A 21,552-nucleotide genomic window follows, 5' to 3' on the forward strand; every position below is an offset into this window, starting at 1 on the left:
TAGCAATATTTTATAGGAAGCTGATGGGAAGAGGTAAATTTAAGAGCAATATTTATGTATTAAAAGAAACATTTTGTAGTGATCTATCAGCAACACCATTATGCATTAATAGCAACATTTTGTGGTGAGATGTTTCCAATTCAGAAAAGGGACATGTGCAGTGCAAATGCTGAAGGGTAAAAAACAAATGTTCAGCCCTAGGATACTAGGTGGTTTACATGAAGTTCCAGAATCTCAGAAAACCTGAACATCAATTATTTGACTTCTTATGGTATATAACTTGCCATTTGCTACTACCGACCTCTGTCTTGCACCTCTAAGCAAACTGGACTTCATTCCTGAGTAACTTCTTATATACAAGAAAGTTGTTGTCTTTGGAACTACTACATACATATGTTCCTATAATACCCTGCACCTGCCACTGTCCAATGCCCTAAAAGATATAATAAAGTGGATGTAAGGCTGTCTAATTAGAAAAATTTTGCACTTCCTGTATCTATACAACTTGAAATCATATATCATATATATATATATATATATATAAAAGCCGAATCACTCTTTAGAGATAGTCTAGAATTGTGACATGTGGCGTGAACCCATTTTTTTTAAAGGCTAAACTGGTTTTTTAAGGCATAATTTTTGAACCGATTTTTTAAGAGAACCGGTTTTTTCTTAAAAAACCGGTCATTAATTGCGTTAATTATATTTCAAGAGTTTTCCGTATATAAATTATTCAATAAATTAAGTATTATTAATGTGCCAATCAAATAAGGAAACAAATAATATAAATCAAATTATTATGTATTAATAATTTAGTCAATTTAATTTGTATATTAACACATTTAGGATTCTCAACAAAAAAAAGACATCATATATATATATATAACACTTTTTTTAGTGTCATTAATTACGTTAATTATATTTTAATATAATCTACATGTCATTAATTAGTGTCATTAATTGCATTAACTATATTATAATCCATGTATTCTTCTTGCTAATTTTTTCTTTATACTATTCATTTTAGATCATATATACTTATAGGAACAAAGATTTAATTTTTTTCTATTTAAAGAGGTGAGATATATTTTTATACGTCTTTTTAACTTATAATGAAAAATGATGTATTTAAATTTTAAAATTAAATTATAATGAAGAATTCCGCGCATAGCGCGGGTTATAAACTAGTTAATTTTAATAACTAAATCTATAAGGTATGAGGTATCCATTAGCATGGGCTATGCTGTATGTTAAGAATGTGCACTGCATTATGTGTCTATACTTCCTATTTTATGGTTATGGTTCTTATGTATTTCCATGAGATAATTTTTCATGATATTATTTCAAAAATGACCTTTGGCAAGCGTTTTTTTTTTTTTTAAAAAAAAAAACTATATATAGGTAAGAATGGTCACAGGAGACAATCTTCGAACAGCGAAAGCAATAGCGTTGGAGTGTGGGATACTCGCTACAAGTGAAGAGGCTACTGAGCCTACAATCATTGAGGGAAGAGTATTCCGTGAATTATCTGAGAAAGAAAGAGAACAAGTTGCCAAGAATGTCACGGTATGCTTCAAATATCATGATTTTCTAGGTCTATATGCGTTTACTATGGATTTTCATTAAGTGTGAATTTCTCCCCTGTAACTTGTTACAAACTCATAGAAATATGTCTTACATGTTTTGCTTGGATATAAGATATATTAATGGTTCATTTATGACTGATGTATAGGTGATGGGGAGGTCTTCTCCTAATGACAAGCTCTTGCTCGTGCAAGCACTTCGTAAGGGAGGAGAAGTTGTTGCTGTAACAGGAGATGGCACTAATGATGCTCCTGCACTTCATGAGGTTTATTTTCTTTATCAATATATTGATTTCAGAAGCTTTGAAATTCTAATTTTTTATTTTTTATTATTATTATTTTTTCTTCTTAAAATTTTAAAGATACGTGCACCGGAATGTTTCAGGTAGAGTCTGCTAGTATGACATTTATGTCATGTCTTAATGCATATTACATTGTAGTGTTGGAGTCCTTCAGATGTGTTTCACTAGGAGACTTTCAAATACTTATGTCCCATGACGTGGATACCGAGATATATGCTAAGCAAATGATTTGTTACATGCATTTTTCTGCCCTGTCCTTTCACCTAGAGTTTTATGTTTACAAATACATATTGTTCTCTGTGAATGGGAGAACCTTAGGCTTCGTTTGGCAAATGCCTTTGAGGCTTAGATACTATTCATCAATTTTTTTTTTCATCATTCTTACTTTTTATATTACATCAATCACTTTTTATTATTATTCAAATAAAAAAAGCACTACAAAACAAAATTTTTTCACTTTTCTATACCACCACACATTCTTACTTTTCCACTTTTCCTAAAAAAAACATTCTTACTTTTTTTCACATCAAGCTACAGTATGGGGCCAAAAACCTTTAACAAACACAGCCTCAGTGTGTATGGTACACCAATAACTGATTGGCTTGAGGCCTGAATTCGAGAATGTTAGATCCCTGTGCATCAGCAATCATAGATGATAAATAAACTTGAGATTTATATAATTCTAAAGACTAATCAAAGTGCATAAGGAATTATCCCTTGTGTTTATGCATTATGTGCCTATGCGAGAACAATTTCTTTTTCTGCGTCTTGTATGTTGCACACCCCTTTTTTTTTTTTTCTAGAATTTCTGTCATCTTAACAATGATTTCCTAGTCATAGTTGATTGCATTTTTGCCATTTGTACTTTAGGCAGATATTGGTCTTTCTATGGGCATTCAAGGAACTGAAGTTGCAAAAGAAAGCTCGGATATTATCATCTTGGATGATAACTTTGCTTCAGTTGTAAAGGTCAGTAAGCATGTTATCCAATTAGACGAGCATATTATAAAAGCCTTTGTGTGCGTCTCTGTGTTTTGTTAGGGCATTATACAGTTGGTGTTTCAGCTTTACCATCTTTATAGTGAATACATTTTCTCCTTTCATCAAGAATAGTAAACTGAACATCTCTTAATACTTCACTTATCCATTGAATGTATATGCTGTTGTTTCTCTTGCATGTGGCTTTTTGGAGATTATGTTAATATAATGTATATTGTATAGTTTCAAAAGTTCTTTGCACCTAGGAAGTGAGGATACTGCAAAAGGGTCCCCATATCATTTCCCTAAACAGCTTACCTCTCTCTTGCTCTGTCTCTCTCAGGCTTTCTTCAACAAAGACCATGATCCCAGTTGCTTTATCCTTTTTTTTTTTTGTTGCCTTTCATCTTTGATCTGACATGTGATTATTTTTATATGGCAGCCAAAAATCAACTCTACTCCGAATTTTGTTTGAGCATTTATTCTTTGTGATATACTTGATATGTACCTAAATGTCACGTACTTGATTGGTTTTACTTAATCTTGCTATACAAGTTTATTTTACAGTTTATTTTCTTTTTTTTTTTTAAAAAAAAAAAAAATTATTTTCAAATTAGTTACCAGTTAATGATAGATGAATTACACCTTTTACTCCCTGACTTATGGAAGGACTACAGGTGTTGTCCAATGCGTCTCGTCTTTATCACCATATATGATCAGAAATTTTTGATATAGGAAAAGTGGGGTTTATTTCATGAAAGGAAGGTCTCTGCTTTAATAATGAAGGAAGGTCTGTGTTTTAATAATGACATCCCCATGTGGGTTCTCACCTATTTAAGGGTCCTGCAACTTCCATTGCACTTTTCTATATCACAATGTGCCGAGGGCTTCCTGTAGAATCTTGACTGCTACAGTCAATTTTTCACATGGAACCCTGCAGTTGAAAAGTTTAGTATGTGAAATTTCATACAGATTTTCTACATGCCTGTCATGGTATTTGTAACCAAAACTTCTGGTGGCATCAATTTCTCGTCCTGACACATCTATGGGGAAGCAGGCTATTAGTGTGAAAGCTTTGGCTTCAAAGCATAGTTATGAACAATCCATACAAGACATCAATCAGATTGAGGGACCATTTGGTCGATGGTTCAACTGAAAACTCTTAAAAAAGTGGGATCTTATATACAATTATGTAGAATATGCTAGAACTAATAAGAAAGTAACGACACTACTTTTTTTCGTACGGTTGTTTTCTATTTCATTGGAACAACATTAAAAATAAATAAATAAAACAATGATTCACAATATAGTTATGATATAAAATTATATAAATTAATTGATTACACATAGAAATACAGAACTATATTCCTCAAATTTTTAATCTTTCTTTTGCTTCATTTCAAAGTATATGCTAATTTTTAATACAAAACTTTCACTGAACTTTCACTTGCACGTCTGTTTGTCAGTATGAACTCATATTCATTTCCCTGGAATATGTGTTATATTCTCCCTACATAGATTAAACATAAATATATAAGCAAATCATAGACAATTTTTTTTATACCAATGTTATTTGGTTCTCTGAACTCCATCAGGTCTTAAGTTGAAACCCTTATATTTGCAAAATTCTTAGACAGAAACTTGTATACCATTATTATTTGGTTTTCTTAACTCTATCAGGTGTTGTGTCAAAACCTTGATATTTGCAAAAATTTTCAAGTGTTTTACCATAGAGATTTTAACCGCCTGGTTCAGAAAGCCTTCCTAGGTCAAGTGACTCACTACAAACCCAAGCCTGGTCACTGGTTTATTGGTTCGATCAGCCTGACCTTCCACATTTAATAACTAAGCTTGAAAGTTATTCACTATTGTTTTTCAAAACGAAATTCTGATCGATACACCTCTCACAGCAAGCTGTTTAATGTTATATATGACTGGAAGTTATTCCAGTACAAATATCCATGTAGTAGTAGTTCTATAGGACTAATAATAGGTTGTGGTACATACAGTTTGTCTATAATTCGTTTTTTTTTTTGATGAATAGTTTGTTAATAATTCGTCATCACCTTATTGGTGATTGAATATGGTGTAAAAACTGATATCGAGTTCCTATAATCATATTTGCAATTTGTGTCTGAGGATTTCCTTTGTTTACTTCTTGTAGGTTGTCCGCTGGGGACGTTCTGTCTATGCAAATATTCAGAAATTTATCCAATTCCAGCTTACAGTTAATGTTGCAGCTCTTGTGATTAATGTTGTGGCAGCAGTATCATCTGGTGATGTTCCCTTAAATGCAGTGCAGGTTCCTCTCTCTCTCTCTCTCTCTTGCGGCAGATGTTGAATATTATATATAGTTGCTTATGAACTTGTTTCGAACCTTAAAGTTGCATGTGTTGGAACATTCTCAAATTTTTATATATAGGCAGGATGCAGATTGAAGCAATAGAAAGTCCAAAATATCCATTATAATCACTACTTTAGGCCTGAGCAGTTTAACAAGGTTTCTGCTTCTGATGTTTTCTTCGTTGTACATTGAAAAAACTGATACAAACTCTAGTCATTTAGGAATATTTGTTTTGAAAAATAAAATTTTTATTGTCGTTGTTAAATAATAATTAGAATCCTTGTCTATTAAGGATTACAAGTCCTTATTTGTAATAAATGAAATCCTTGTCCATTAGAGACTAGGAAGTTCATAATATCTGAAATCATTGTCCATTAGGAACTGAGAGTCTTTGTTTATAATTAAATGAACCATTGTCCAGGTTCTTTGAGATGTCTATAAATTGTAGTACCCTATGAAATAATTATTCAAATAATAAAATTAAAGACCTGGTTTAGGGGGGTTAGATCTGCTAAAAATGATCTAGAAGGCTAAATCCTCGAAGTGATCACTCTTCTTCTTCTTCTTCTTCTTCTTCTTCTCTCTCTCTCTCTCTTTTCAATTTCTTGATTTATTTTTGAGAGAATTTTAGGATCTTATAAGTTGGTATTACAGAAACCATGTAGCGCATGTGACTTACGTGTAATAAAAAAAGACAATTTTGTCATTTTTGATTTGATGGATATGCAATGGCTCTTGGCAATAATTCCCAAAGTGATGATGAGTCTTGGTTGGAGTCGAAGATTGAGGCAAGGGTTACAACAAAGATTGATAAGAAGTTGGAGCAAAGTCAAGGATTTATTCAAGATATGATCACCCAAGCTTTGACAAAAGTAGTCAAGAAACTTAGTTCTGGATTTGTTACTAACCATTTTTAGCAACTTCGGCGTGGTTCTCAAGACAATAAAAAACAATGCCCTCCTGTCTTCCTTTAGGAAGACGATATTACGCATTGCTTAGTTAGAAACATGAGGATTTATGGAATTACTAACCATTTTCAGCAACTTGGGCGTGGTTCTCAAGACAAGTAAAACCAATGTCTTGTCGATCATTGTAACACCGTCTTCCTGTTGGAAGACGATATTACACATTGCTCAGTTAGAAACATGAAGATATAAGAATTCCATAAATCCTCATGTTTTTGATTGAGCAATGCGTAATATTGTCTTCCAACGGGAAGGGGGTGTTACAATCATGATCAAGGTTTCCTTGGCATAAAGGTGGAGTTTCCCTAGTAGGAAGGAGGAGATCTAACTTGTTCGATTTCATGAGCTAAAAAACTTTTTTCGTTTCTATAAAATGTTGAGGCTTCAAAAGTTGAAATAGCTACTATTCACCTCCATGGGGATATAATTTGATGGTGTGATTGGTCACATCAACAATGGCCGGAGAGTGTTACAATGGCTATGTACTTCAATGGCGGGTTGGGTTGTCGTTGAAAAGTTGCTTTGTCTTTGTTGGTTGGCTCTGTGCTATTCATAATTGGTGTCTCTGACAAGGTCTGATTGTCGCCGGCAAGTTTCCTCGCGAGTTGTTGGAGAGAAGGATTCTTGTCTAGTTTCTGGTGCTCGCTATTCCTTATCGGGAATAAGGATATCCTTATTGAGGATCAGAATAGCTTTGGTTTAGTTTAATATTTAGCGTTCCTCAGCCGGTTCCGACTGATTTTCTATGTTTATCGACTGGTTCAAGTTTGTTCTCAGTGTTCCTTAATGGTTTTCAGCTAGTTTGCATTGTTTCTAGTCCGGTTCAGGCTGGTTTTCCTTGATTTGACCGGTTTATGTTGCTTTCCAGGTGGTTCATCAGTATTTCAACTGGTTCCTCGCTCTTTCTACAATATTTTGGCTGATTTACTTTGGTTTGAGTTATTTTTGGCCTATTCCAGCATTGTTTGTGGGGGTTTTGACTATTTTGATTGGTTGTTGTGGGTGGTTGTTTTTTGCATGATTGTGGTGGATTATTTGGCTTATTTCTTGCTGTTGTTACATTGATTGGTGAGTTCAGTTGACATTATGGCCGCTAAATTAGATATGGTTCCTTCGGCTTCCCTAATTAATGCTCCTACATGAAGAATTATGTTTATTGGGCACGATCGGCCAAAGTATTCCTCAAAGGAAATTGATTGTATAATCACTTAACCTTGGATACGCCTCAGAACACTAGTTTCACTAGCCTTTGTGAACAAGAAGATAACCAAATAATCTCTCGTATGTTGTTGAATGGTATTGAGCCGCACATTGGATACTCTTGTATTTATCTTCCTACTGCCAATATTTGAGATCATCCTAGTCATATGTACTTTGGTATCGAGAATATTACTTGGATTTGTGAGGTATGTAAACAATATTTTGGGCTTGAGCAAGGTGCATAGTCTATGGAAGAATACTACAATCAAGTTTTGGCCATTTGTAAGAGATGATCATGCATCAGCCACCCCACTCAATTTGTTCAGAAAATCCATATCTTGCGTTCTAATAATGCCAAACATTGTACCTCTAGTTCTTGGAGGCTCCTAGGGTTTCACTTTGGGAAGCTGTTACTCGTATTATTTGATATTTGAAAAGAGCTTATGGTCTTAGGTTATTGTATAGGCTGAACGGAGCTCTGGATAGAAGGTTTTACTGAAGCTGATTGGGCTGTTTCTCCATCAGATAAATGATCTACTACAAGATATTGTACATTGTTAGGTGGTAATCTGCTCACTTGAAAAAGTAAGAAACAAACAATAGTGGCACGGTCTAGTGCCAAAGCAGTATACAAGGCAATGGCTCATTGGACTAGAAAGTTCATAATTGCAATATTTAGAATCCTTGTGCATTAGGGGCAAATAGTTTTGTTTGCAATTATCCTTGTCTATTAGGGACTAGGATCTTTGGGATGTCTATAAATTGTAGTGCCTATGGCTAATTATTCATGCAATAGACTTAAATTTTGGTTTAGAAGGCTAGTTGCCCTCAAAATAATCACTCTTCTCTCTCTCTCTCTCTCTCTCTCCTTTTTCAATTTGTTAATTTACAATTGCTAGGACCATAGGTTCGTATCAAAAACTTTCATTTTTCTCTCTACTGCATAATCAAAAATAGACTATAGGGCCCAAACACTCAATTGCCCTCAACTATGTTTTCTCAATCTCGAGATAATTACTTGATCTTAGTGCATAGAAAATTTGGAATACAAAAAGACGTAAAAGAGACGAAGGAATCCCCATTTTAAAGTTATCTCAAATTTTTAGGAGACATACATATTATATACCTAGGCCTGTCCAAGAAGAAAACAAATGTTTCTTTATCTTTCTAGGTAAAAATTGAAGCATCAATTGTTGAATGTTTAGAAAAATATTTTTTAAAAATAGGTTTTTATTTGTTCTTTTGTTTTTGCAAGAGTTTCGAAGAGTGCAACATTTGGCACTTAATGGGTTGATTGATATTCCTAGTATAGTAGATGCTTTCACACATACAATCATACTCAATTAACTAATTCCTTGCAGTTGGCCAATTTTAAGAATATAGCATTCAACTGTCCCTTTACCAAGTATGGATTTGTCACGCAGTCTTCTTGGTGCAGCTTCTATGGGTGAACCTTATAATGGACACTCTTGGAGCACTTGCTTTGGCTACAGAACCACCAACGGATCACCTTATGCATAGATCACCCGTCGGCAGAAGGTTTGCACATGTGGTCTTTGTTTGTGCTTGTTAAATACTGGGATGATTACCTTTCTTACAAATATTTGAAGACAGATGGCTCGACACATAATGTTGGTTATTGTAGGGTTGCGCCCCTCTGCGCTTTTCAATGAATTACTTATTTATAAAAAAAAAAAAAAAAAAGTTGATAATATCTTTGTTTTGAACTATATGATAAAAGAATCCAATCTGGATTCTGGGGATATCTGGAGTAAAGAGGAAAAAGGATTTTAGTCACTTTTCTTAGTCATGATCTGTTCCTTGCTAAATTCTTTTTCCCTTTCTTTATTCTATTAATTCATGCTTGTCTTAGAACTATGGGGTTTACGATCATTTTGGTAAATTGAAATTGAAGAGCTTTGCGTACATATTTGAATACTTTTCATAGGCTACATATGTAAATTTATATTGTTTGCTTGAACCACTGTCGGATTGGTATGATGATTCTCATGTCTGTTTTTTAAGGGAACCTCTTGTAACAAATATCATGTGGAGGAACATACTCATACAGGTACCTGTACCAAGTTTGAGGTTTATTTTACTGGAAGAGATCACCACAGAAAATGGGCAGTATCTCTCTGTGTTGCTGTTGTAATATTTATCTATATACTTGTCATTGCAGGCCTTGTATCAAGTTATTGTCCTCCTTGTCCTCAACTTCTGGGGCAAGAGTATTCTTCATCTGAATGGTGACAAGGCTTATGCAGTTGATGTGAAGAATACTATGATATTCAATGCATTTGTCCTCTGCCAAGTAAGTAATTGATTCAAGAAATGAGTATGTATCAACTTTATGATTCTGCTTTTATGCAAGACCATCAGCTTCATAAATTTCACGATCACTATCTCATAAGATATTATAAGAGAATAGGATATACATGGAGGAGTATGATTTGACATGTGAGACATTGGAATGGAAGTATGAGTAGGACGAATAGAAAGTTTGCAAAGCAATATTAAACTGATGTGTTGAAGTTCTTTTTTAAGTCGGGGGTTGATTTTTCGTTTATTACTATTGTTACAGCATTTGCATCTCAATTAGATTTGTTTGAACATAAATTGAGTTTGGTTCATATAGGACTGATGTTATAATTGAATAGCTGGGCTTTATATTTACATTCTTGAGAGAGAAACTTTAAAACTTGGAAAAGCTGGGTATGAAATAGGAAATTTTGATTGGGTCAGTCTACTTAAATAAGTAAAAAAATGACGAAAGTGCCTTGTGAAATAAGTCTTGGGTTCAAATTCAAAATTTTGAACTAATTAAATTCCATTTGAAAAACAGAAGTTGATAAGGTTATCGATTTATTAGAGATGGGTTTCGATGATACGAAGAAAAAAGCAGAAAATATTCCCAAATGAGTCTCAAGTATTATTACCTGTTACAAGCCTAATTTGTGCAGTTTGAATGATAACTTATCAATATCTGTTGTAATCCTAATTTTGGCGTCTTTTTGTTTTTTCTTTCGGGAAAAGAGAGTTTGCTGCTAATGTTGTCAAATGCAGATATTCAATGAGTTCAATGCTCGCAAGCCAGATGAAATAAATGTGTTCAGTGGAGTTAGCAAAAACTACCTGTTTATGGGAATAGTTGGAATGACCTTCGCACTTCAGGTGAGCTGCCACTCTTATTTATTTTTTTATTTATTTTTATTTCGTATTTTCATTTACACTCGGTACTAATAAAAATGCTACTTGTAATGATTCTGTAGATCATCATCATTGAGTTCCTGGGGAACTTTACATCAACAGTAAAACTGAATTGGAAGCATTGGCTTATAACCATTGTCATCGGTGTTTTGAGGTGAGTTTGTTTATTGTTTGGTCTGAATTCTGAACCCTCTCTCTCGCATCCCATCCCTTCCCATCCCATCCCATCCATCCCATCCTATAATGGAGGGTATATAGTGTATTAGTATATACTGAAAACTAACTTTAAACTTTGTGACAGCTGGCCTCTGGCCATGATTGGTAAGCTGATTCCTGTTCCCAAGACTCCGCTGGCCAACTACTTCACTAAGCAATTTCAGCGATGCAGAGCTGCTCGTGATGCTTGCTTCAATTCCACCTAACCACCATATTTATGTGATATTATTATACACTCAGACAAATCTCTTGTTTTAAATCCAAATTACACCCTTATGTTATTGACTTATGATAGTAAGTTATATATGGGATATGGCATGTTAGAGTTTTGAGCTTGTAGCACTACAGTGCGGAGTTAATCTCCAATTCTATGTTGTAATTTTCCCATTTGAAGGAGTGAGTGATTAATAAAATGTAATGGGTCTAAAGTAGATAATTGGATTGAACATTATATTGTAAATGTAGCCCATTTCTATTATTAGATTAGCTGGGAGTTGGGCCCTAGTATGAAAGGAATAAACCAGTTGAATCTTGTGCATCTCAAATGGATCAATCTTTCAATAAACAGATATTATGTTTTCATTTCACATAAAAAGAATTATACAAGAATTACAGATTACAAAGAAATCTGTTACAAGTGATATCCGAGCCCTTCGTTCGTACAAGATGTGGCACCAGCAAGAACTCTCCGATGATGGTTAGGATCCTTCAGATTGGGCAGAGAAGGCAGATCTATTCTTTACTTATCAACGAATGCCTTGGCATCTAAGAATATTCCTGGTCTCATTTAATGAGTGTAAAAAAAAAAAAAAAAAAAATTCAAATTTTCATAACTGGGAAGAATTCTTGGAAGCCCGTTCAAGCAAGATTTTTGCAAGAGTGGCAGCAACAAGAAGAAGCAAAATAGAAGATGATCCAAGAAACGGATCCGGTTGAAGATGCCCAAAAAGAAACCAAGAAATCGGTAGTGATGAGTCAGAGCTAGACCTGTCCAATAAGATACAACGGGCTCCTAAAAAAGTCCATAACCCAAAACAATGACGAATCGGAGTTGCAAGCAGACAAAACCACCAAATATTTGAAGAATTTTCAAGATAGTGATGGGCCTTCTCAAGATGAAGAGTATGTGTTTGACGAAATGCTGGAACATAAATTGGAGCTAATAAGGGATATGTTTTGGGATTATGAGTGGTCGGTCTATAAGACAAGGTGGAAGCTAACGACATTACTGAAGGCATGGATCAATCTTTGAGTTCGTTTGTGTTTCAATGTTGGAACTGGTGTCCAAAACTCCAATTGACTAGATGATATTTTGATTACATTTGAATAATACTATTTATTCTCTGATTTTTTGCTGAACAATGAGCATATACATTATTGTTTTACATGATATATATATGTGATTGTATATTTTCTTTTATATACATGTAAAGGCCCTAAGTTGCATTGTATAGATTTTGGTGTGAGTAACAGGATTATCACACAGAAGATCTTAATCATAGGCCCTTGCAACTTTTAAATAATTGTTCATGGTCGTAAATGTAACATGGCATTTCATCTAGACCACAACATATCAACCTTAACGATCTATCTTGATTAAGAGAAGCAAGTAAACATTTCATCTAGGTTTCGGGTTGATCACATGTAGCATTGTGGGAACACATTCAAGAAGGAATCCAAGTCTTTTATCAAGAACAAAGTGATAAATAATATTTTCATTGTTTTAGATTTAATGAGAATGATTATTATGAAGCTCGGGCTTAAGTGTTTCAATGAGATTTACCGAAACTTACATATGTATAATGTGAGATTGAGTTTCACAGATACATAAGGATAATTATGTAATTAAATCAGTTACTTAAAGAAAAAAAGGTAGTGAACAAAGTAATAGCATATAGACTTTGGTTCAATTATGGAATAATTCCATAGATAAGTACATCCCGAGATTAATTCACTTAAATTGAAAATACAAAGTCGAGTGTAGTCACAATTATTTAATGGAATTAATTATGATTAATAGTGTCGTGTGACATCTCATTGGAGACATGGTCACTGGCCTATTGGAGCTAATTGTATTTTTCCCTTTAAGTCCTTCGAGTTGGTGTAAACTGACTATTGGTTTTGGGCATTAATTATGTATTTATTTATTTGGGCTCTTGGATTTAATTCCTAAAGGCTTAAGAAGATGCCAATGGGATAAAACCCAATCCCAAAGCCTTGGGCTTCTAGAAAGTAGGGCTAGGTCGAGCTAACCTCAAGTAGCACATAGGGAGAGAATTCTATATTTCTATCCTCATTGCCGGCAGTCACAAGGGAATTTATTCCCTTGCGATACATACTCCTAGTTTACTAGGAGTAAGCATCCTAGCACTAATAAGATTGTAGAATGCTCATTTCCTACCTCTCCAACTAATTCCAAATCTATAAATAGAGGTTTCTTAGAGAAGAAAAACACACAATTGCAATTCTACAAGTTGAGAATTCAGATAAATATGCAAGAGAAAAATATTTTCTCTCAGGAAAGCTTTAGTTATTTTCTTGTTCTTGAGAATAATTTTGTAAAACCACATTTACAGTCATATTCAGTCATCAAAGAGAAAATGTAATGGAAGAATTTATTCCTCAAGAACTTGAAGTTCTTCAAGAACACGAAGAACATTGACAAACATGCAATCAACAAGATGCATGTTAGAAATGGGTCTTAGACCTAACTCAACCGAAAAACTAGTTCAAGAATTGAGGTTTTCCCTCACCCTTATAAATAGCCCATCTCTTTAATACCCAAGCAATATGAGACTTCCAGCATGAAGAACAAGAAATCGTGTTTGAATCCTTGTTCAACATAGAGGAAGATTTGCAAGCAGAATTATACAGCCCTACGCCCCCATGCGTAGGAGAGATCAAATTATCATGTTAGTAACACAAACTTGTGTTTTAATTTTAGGGTTAAATAACTTATACACTACTGTGGTTTAACTTCTTTATTTTTTGACCCCTGTTGTTTACTTTTTATCACAGGAGGCCCCTCTGGTTTGTCTGCCCCTCGGGTTTGTCTAAAAAATAAACCTTAGGTTCAAAAAATAAATAAGTTAAACCACAGGAGTGAATAAGGTATTTAACCCATAATTTTAATCTAGCCATGTTTATCTTGAAGTCAAAAGTTACTGAGATTCGCTACTTTCCATTGCACACCCTTGAAGCCATAGGATCCCAACAACTGGTATCAGAGCTTACTTTAAGAAATCTTGGTTTAGATTGCTTTTGCATGCATTCAGTTTTATGCTTTTCTTGTGTTGGATTTTTCCAACAGCTCCGAGGATTTAGTTTGATCGTTCCAAACCCTAAAAAATGTTTATTGGCATATAAGGATTTGATCTGGAACGTTTCAAGTTAATAAGAGTACGTTCGGTGTTTTATTTTTAATTTAGCATACGAAACAGTGTTATTGTATTTTACAACCGGGGCTGCTGGGATTGCGATTTTTTCTAGGATGTTTAAGCAAACTTTAAAAATTTTGGGCACTTGTTTTCACATGAAAAATTCGTGGTTGACATGATGGTTCAAATAGATTCGTGTTTCGATTTATATCAAAAGAGTTATATAGTCAATTCTTCATTTGTCTACGAATCTGAAATTTTCTGAATTCCAGTAGGGACTTTTTTGTTTTAATTTTTTAGCATAACTTGCGAAAGCTTAAAAATTGATGTGACAACTCATATCGCATGGAGAAAGGTTGGTTAATGCATTGAACAAGTCAGAACAATGTTTTGAATTTTTATAAACACGTTTCATTATGTTTTATAATACAACTAAGTCTGGAATTTTAAATTCCTAGTACATATATGAACTTGCAAGATTTCTTTTTGATGCATAATAAAAAAAGAAATTTCTTTGATTATGGAATATGTTATATGTGGTATATAACGTGTTAAAGATCAAAAGAAAATAAGTATACATGATTCTTTGTATGTGTTTTAGAAGCACTTGGATTTTAGTTCAAGTTTTAGAGGATTAAAACAATGGGGATGAAATCAACTGGTCTTGATTTTTGAGTGCATGGTTTATATGTTGTCAATGATTTTAGAAGAGATTTGTATCATTAAAACACGGTTGCATTCATTGTTTTGATATTTGGTAACATAGTAATTTAATCACCATGCACAGTGGCGGAGCCAAGAATTTGTCTTAGGAGGGGTAGAAGAAATTTTTTTTTTTACTATATTTTTATTATAATATATATATATGGTAAACATAATTCAAATTAGAAATTATAACACAATATATGTCTCATAAGAGCATATCTATTAGGTGGATCTAACTTATTATGAAATTTATTTGTACGGTTACCTATTCAGTATTGGTGAATGGAAAACCCCATGGCCTTATTACCCCTTCAAGGGGGATTACGCAGGGAGATCCTCTCTCACCTTACCTCTTTATCATGTGTGCTGAAGGTCTTAGCTCCTTGCTAAGTAAAGCTGAATTTGATGGAGAGCTCACGGGTCTGGCTATATCTAGAGGGGGGACACATATTAATCACTTCTTTTTTGCAGATGATAGTGTGCTTTTTTGCAGGGTTAACATCTTTGAATGGCTCAAAATTCAAGGGGTATTGCGGTTATATGAGCAAGCATCGGGACAACAACTAAACAGAGAGAAGATCTCCATATTTTTTAGCAAAAATACCCATCCGGAGACAAGAGCTCACCTCATGAATGTGGCTGGAATTGGTTCTACACAATGCTATGAGAAATATTTGGGGCTCCCAGCCCTTATCGGTAGGTCACAAATGCGATTATTTCAAAATATTCAACGCCGAATTTGAGATAGACTTCACGGATGGAAGGAGAGATTCTTGTCACAAGCGGGGAAGGAGGTGTTTCTTAAAGCGGTCGCCCAAGTTATCCCAGCATACAAGATGAGCGTCTTCCAGCTTCCCGAAGAATCAATTCAATGATTCTGAAATTTTGGTGGGGACACAAAGACAATTACTCAAAGATTGCTTGGATGTGTTGGGATAAAATGAGTCAAGCGAAAGAGATGGGGGGCTTAGGTTTTTGAGACCTTGAAGTTTTCAATCAAGCACTTTTGGCAAAGCAGGGTTGGTGAATAGTCCAAAATCCGGATTCTTTGGTCGGTAAGATTTTCCATGAAAAATACTACCCAGGGATCTCCTTATTGGATTCTAATTTGGGAAGAAACCCTTCTTATGCTTGGCGTAGCTTATGCAGAGCACGGACTATTCTAGCTGAGGGGCTCATATGGCGAGTGGGTGATGGAAAATCTATCAAGATTTGGGATGACTGCTGGCTCCCTTCAGGCAGATTGCACCCGCCTGACTCTGAGACTCCAAACAGTGCCCGGGTATGCGATTTGATTGACCAGGACAACAGATGGTGGAATGTTCAGAAATTGCATGACACATTCTCGGAGATGGCCGGAGGTGAAGAACATATGTAATCTAGCTATATGTCCTGGAAGTTCGCCGGACTATGTGGTATGGGGAGAACAAAGAACAGCGAATTCTCAGTCCGTAGTGCGTATAATATGAGAAAAGCTACAATGGAGAGGGAGAAGGGATCCTACTCAGACCTACAGACCAACAGTACTGTACGGAGAACCATTTGGAATGTAAAAGGAACAACAGCACTATAGATGTTTCTGTGGAAGGCATGTCAGAACAGTCTTCCCACTAAGGCAAATCTGCACTGGCGGCATTGTGCTCCTGACCCCCTGTGCCCAATCTGTGAGATACATGAGGAATTGGTGGGGCACATCCTATGGCACTGTTCGAAAGCATTGCAAAAATGTACAAGTGACGATACCACCTTTAGGGAAGTTTTTGAAAGGCTATGGGAGAAGCTAGATGATACCACTCTCCAACTCTTCACCACGGTAGCTCGCCTGATCTGGTTCAGAAGGAATAACTTGGTTCACGGTGGAAATTTTTTAGCTCCTGCAGCTGTTTTAAAACAAGCACACGAGCAGATTGCGAATTTTGAAAATGCCACAGCTTGCCGGCAAAACAGTACGAATCATTCTGGGCCATCAAACAGGGAAGACAGATGGGTGAAGCCGCTGGAGAACGTGGTGAAAGTGAATTCGGACGCCTCCATCTCAAAAGAACTGAACACGACGGGGGTGGGTGTCATTCTCCGGAACCATGAGGGGACTGTGCAAGCTTCCTTTTGTACTTATAAAGATGCTACAATGGAACCCTCGTCGGTGGAGGCCATGGCGGTGTGGTATGCAACGGAGGTGTGTAGGAAGCTGGGAGTGCAAAACATTATTCTTGAAGGTGACGCAATGGAGGTGGTCCAAGCTCTGCAACGTGAAAGTATCTGGAGGGGAAGCTACTGCATGTTCGTGGAGGAAGCTAAGAGAAACCTCCATCAGCTCACGGGGTGGAGTGTAAACCATGTTTTTAGACAAGCCAATGTAACTGCCCATAATTTAGCAAAATTTGCTATTGTTACAATCCTAGGTCTATTAGTAATCTATTAGTAGTCTCTGCCTTGTCTCTTAAATTGGTTAAGAGTAATCTTTATTATTTCCATATGATTGTTATTTTTCCCTATTTCTTGTTAAGTGTCGTAGTTCTTAAATAAATAGGATTTCCAAGTCCTTGTTGGAGTTGTAAGGTATTTCCTTTATGGTGCCTTATGTCTCCCAGTCCTAATAATATAGGTTTACAAACTCTAGAGTAAATCTATGTCGGTTGTAACCTCTATTTAAAGCAGACTTTTGCAATAATATTGGGAGAGAATATTTCAGTAAAATCAACACTTTGTGTTGTGAGGTTTGGGGTCTGTCTAACGATCTCAATTTTCTGCAATCATAGGTAGGAAACGCAGGACTAGTCCTATTTTTCTACGTACCCAAGGTCCCGTTACGAGATCTATTACTCAGGCTCGTAACAACATGGTATCAGAGCATGGTATATCTTCCGCATCGTCTTCGCCTGCTGAGGAACGGCTAGAACGTTTGGAGACTATTGTTGCAAACATGAGTTCTAAGTTTGATCAACTGCTAGAGGATCGGCGCACCAACACTGAGAATGGGTCTTATAATCGTAACGGAGGTCCACGGATAACTCAGACAGGGTCGGGAAGCAAGGGATCGACAATCCCAAAAGTGGCTAAATTGGATTTTCCACGATATTGTGGAAACGAAGATCCGACCAGTTGGATTTACCGGGTCGAGCAATTCTTTGAATTTCATGGAACAAACGAAGAGGACAAGCTATCTCTGGCAGCCTATCATCTGGATAGTGATGCGCAGCTATGGTACCAAATCTTTCGTGGGGAAGAAAAGGAGCTCACGTGGGACACCTTGAAAGAAGGTCTCAATGCCAGGTATGGGCCAACCCTTTATGAAGATTGTTTTTGGTGATCTATCAAAATTGAAACAGGTTGGAACAGTGCGAGACTATCAGGTTCAATTTGAGCGACTTCTTAGTCGTGTGGGCAAACTGCCTCTCCAACACCAGTTGGGGTGTTTTATCAGTGGGCTCAAAGACACCATACGCACAGAGGTGCAAGCATCACGACCTGCAAGCCTCACTGCGGCTGTAGGGCTGGCACGGCTGTACGAGGCCAAGCAACACGACCAACGTCGAGGACTGTTGTCGGAAAACCGGAGAAACCCCAACCTACCGCCCATGCCATCATCGACGCTCACTCGGGCCAAGAATCCTCAAATAAAAAAACTCACACCAGAAGAGATGAAAGACAGGAGGGAGAAGGGGTTGTGTTTTAATTGTGATGAAAAATACTCACCTGGCCATAGGTGTGCTAAGTTATTCTGGCTTGAGCTGCAGAATGAGGAGGAAGAACCCCACACTGGCAGGAGCAATTTTGATAATCCAGAAATTTTTGGGGAAGAGGAAGAACCTGCAATTTCATTACACGCTATCACCGGAATTCAGGGCCCTCGCACGATGCGGTTGAGAGGCGTTGTGGGTTGCTGCAGAATTGTGCTCCTTGTTGACAATGGGAGCACACATAATTTCATCAGTTCAGCCACAGCCCGGAAGTTGGGCATCACAGCGGCGTTGACAGGGAAGATGGAGGTGCTCGTGGCCAACGGAGAGAAGCTTTCAAGTGGGGGGGTCTGCCGAGGAGTAACCATTTGTTTGGGGGAGTACCAAGTTACGATGGTTTTTTATGTGCTAGAAATTGAAGGGTGTGAGGCTGTCCTTGGAGCCGTGTGGCTGAGAACATTGGGACCCATCTTGTGGGATTTCTCTAACTTGTGGATGAGTTTTAAGTGGGGAGGAAATAAGGTCTTTTTGCAGGGAATTTCAACACCTAAGGACAAGATTGTGGATGGGCCCAATTTCCTTAAGTTGATACGTGGGTGTCATAGGGGTGCTGTGCTACAACTCAAGGTTGTCCATTTGGGAGATAAAATAATTAAGGATGAAGAGGTAAACCCAGATATCCAGGTCCTGTTAAAGCAATATTCAGCTTTGTTTCAGGAGCCTAAAGGCTTACCCCCACCAAGGGCTCATGATCACAAAATTCCAGTTATAGCCGGTCAAGGCCCAGTTAGCATTCGCCCTTATCGGTATCCGTTTTATCAAAAGAACGAGATAGAGAAGCAAGTCTCCAATTTGTTGAGCTCCGGAGTAGTAAGAGTTAGCACAAGCCCATACTCTTCGCCAGTACTATTGGTAAAGAAACATGATGGATCATGGAGGTTATGCGTAGACTACCGAGCTTTGAATCAAATCACAGTCAAAGATAAATTTCCCATACCAGTGATTGATGAGCTTCTAGATGAGTTACATGGGGCCCAAGTTTTTTCAAAATTGGACTTACGCTCCGGTTACCATCAAATTAGAGTCAATCCATCGGACATTGAGAAGACCGCTTTTCGAACCCACCATGGGCATTATGAATTTCTAGTGATGCCGTTTGGCTTAACCAATGCTCCATCAACTTTTCAGGCTTTAATGAATGATATCTTCCAAAAGGTACTTAGAAAATTTGTTTTAGTTTTCTTTGATGATATTTTAATTTACAGCAAAAATTGGGCAGACCACTTGCATCACATAGCTCAAGTTTTTGAGATTTTACACACCCACCAACTATTTGTGAGAAGAGACAAGTGTCAATTTGGCAAATCGGAAGTATGTTACTTAGGTCACATTATTTCTCCTCAAGGGGTGTCAATGGATCCAAGGAAAATTGAATCAGTTATGGGGTGGCCCAAGCCCACGTCTTTCAAGGAGCTTAGAGGGTTTCTAGGCCTCACAGGGTACTATCGAAAATTTGTTCGTGGATATGGTGCTATTGCCAAACCCTTAACAGAGCTACTTAAGAAGAATGCATTTGAATGGTCATCTCTAGCAGAAGAATCTTTCAACCGATTAAAGTTGGCCATGACCCAAGCTCCACTTTTGGCTCTACCGGATTTTTCCAAACGCTTTGTTGTAGAATGTGATGCTTCGGGGATGGGCATTGGGGCTGTACTATTACAAGAAAATAGGCCCATAGCCTATTTTAGCAAAGCAATTAAGGGGCGGGAGTTGGGCCTTTCTACATATGAGAAGGAAATGTTGGCCCTAGTTTCGGCTGTCCAAAGATGGAGACCTTATTTATTGGGCTCAAAATTTATTGTTCGCACGGATCAAAAGAGCCTGAAATTTTTATTGAATCAAACTATATCAACCTCCGCCCAACAAAAGTGGTTGGTGAAATTATTGGGGTATGATTATGAAATTGAGTACAAGCAAGGCAAAGAAAACTTAGTTGCAGATGCTTTGTCTCGAATAGAGGGCCCAAAATCATTGATGGCTATTTCTCACCCAGTTCCTCATTGGCTTGAACCTATCCAAAAGGAAATCCAATCAGATCATGAATTGCAAGCTTTAGTGGTAAGAATACAAGAAGGAGAGGCGGTGGGCCCATGGAAATTCAAAGAAGGCCTGATTTTCTTTAAAGAGCGAGTGTATCTGTTGAGCACTTCTTCTCTTATTCAGCCCATCATTGCAGAAATTCATGGGAGCACACATGAAGGTTTTTTCAAGACTATGAAGAGGCTAAGGGCAGTGTTTTATTGGCCTAAAATGAAGGAGCACGTCAAGGCATTCATTAGACAGTGTGACGTGTGTCAACGACACAAAACAGAGACAACAATGCCTTTAGGCCTCTTACAACCATTGCCTATCCCTACTAAGGTTTGGGCTGAAGTTTCAATGGACTTCATCGATGGGTTACCTAAGTCTCATGGAAAATCGACTATTTTGGTGGTTGTTGATAGACTTACTAAATATGGCCATTTCATTCCTATAAGTCATCCTTATACAGCTCCACAAGTCACTCGGGTTTATTTTGACAATATCTTTAAATTGCATGGCATGCCGGAATCCATTGTGTGTGATAGGGATCCAACGTTTACAAGTCGATTTTGGACAGAACTGTTTTCACTCCATGCGACTAAATTCAATTTTAGTTCAGCTTATCATCCGCAAACTGACGGACAGACCGAAGTTCTCAATCGCACAGTTGAGATGTACTTGCGATGTTTAACAAGCTCGCAGCCTAAGGAATGGGTTACTTGGCTTCCTTGGGTTGAATTTTGCTATAACACTAGTACCCATTCAGCCCATAATCTTACTCCCTTTGAGTTGGTATATGGACGACCTCCTCCCACTTTATTATCATATGTAAAGGGCACGGCACTAGTAGAAGCTGTTGAAAAAAAATTGGTGGAACGAGATCAGCTTCTTAGGGAAGCACGTAACAGGC

The 21,552-nt window shown here is 36.8% G+C and overlaps 2 protein-coding genes across 2 annotated transcripts in view; both read left to right on the forward strand.

The window, feature by feature from the left end:
* The window catches only part of LOC132186523 (calcium-transporting ATPase 9, plasma membrane-type-like), a 58,807-nt gene extending 47,471 nt beyond the window's left edge, over positions 1-11,336 (forward strand). Inside the window, exons 25-34 of the mRNA XM_059600503.1 lie at positions 1,402-1,566; positions 1,733-1,849; positions 2,756-2,854; positions 5,028-5,165; positions 8,811-8,911; positions 9,398-9,443; positions 9,555-9,686; positions 10,439-10,546; positions 10,645-10,736; positions 10,884-11,336. Coding sequence (XP_059456486.1) covers positions 1,402-1,566; positions 1,733-1,849; positions 2,756-2,854; positions 5,028-5,165; positions 8,811-8,911; positions 9,398-9,443; positions 9,555-9,686; positions 10,439-10,546; positions 10,645-10,736; positions 10,884-11,004 — 1,119 coding nt within the window. The 3' untranslated portion in view covers positions 11,005-11,336. The remainder of the gene's footprint in view (positions 1-1,401; positions 1,567-1,732; positions 1,850-2,755; positions 2,855-5,027; positions 5,166-8,810; positions 8,912-9,397; positions 9,444-9,554; positions 9,687-10,438; positions 10,547-10,644; positions 10,737-10,883) is intronic.
* Positions 11,337-16,453: 5,117 nt separating this feature from the next.
* LOC132187925 (uncharacterized) overlaps positions 16,454-21,552 on the forward strand; it is a 10,153-nt gene continuing 5,054 nt past the window's right edge. The window contains exons 1-3 of the mRNA XM_059602345.1: positions 16,454-17,282; positions 17,640-18,153; positions 18,305-21,543. Of these exons, the coding sequence (XP_059458328.1) occupies positions 16,454-17,282; positions 17,640-18,153; positions 18,305-21,543 (4,582 nt within the window). The remainder of the gene's footprint in view (positions 17,283-17,639; positions 18,154-18,304; positions 21,544-21,552) is intronic.

The sequence above is a fragment of the Corylus avellana genome, chromosome ca7, assembly GCF_901000735.1.
Source record: "Corylus avellana chromosome ca7, CavTom2PMs-1.0".
Taxonomy (NCBI): domain Eukaryota; kingdom Viridiplantae; phylum Streptophyta; class Magnoliopsida; order Fagales; family Betulaceae; genus Corylus; species Corylus avellana.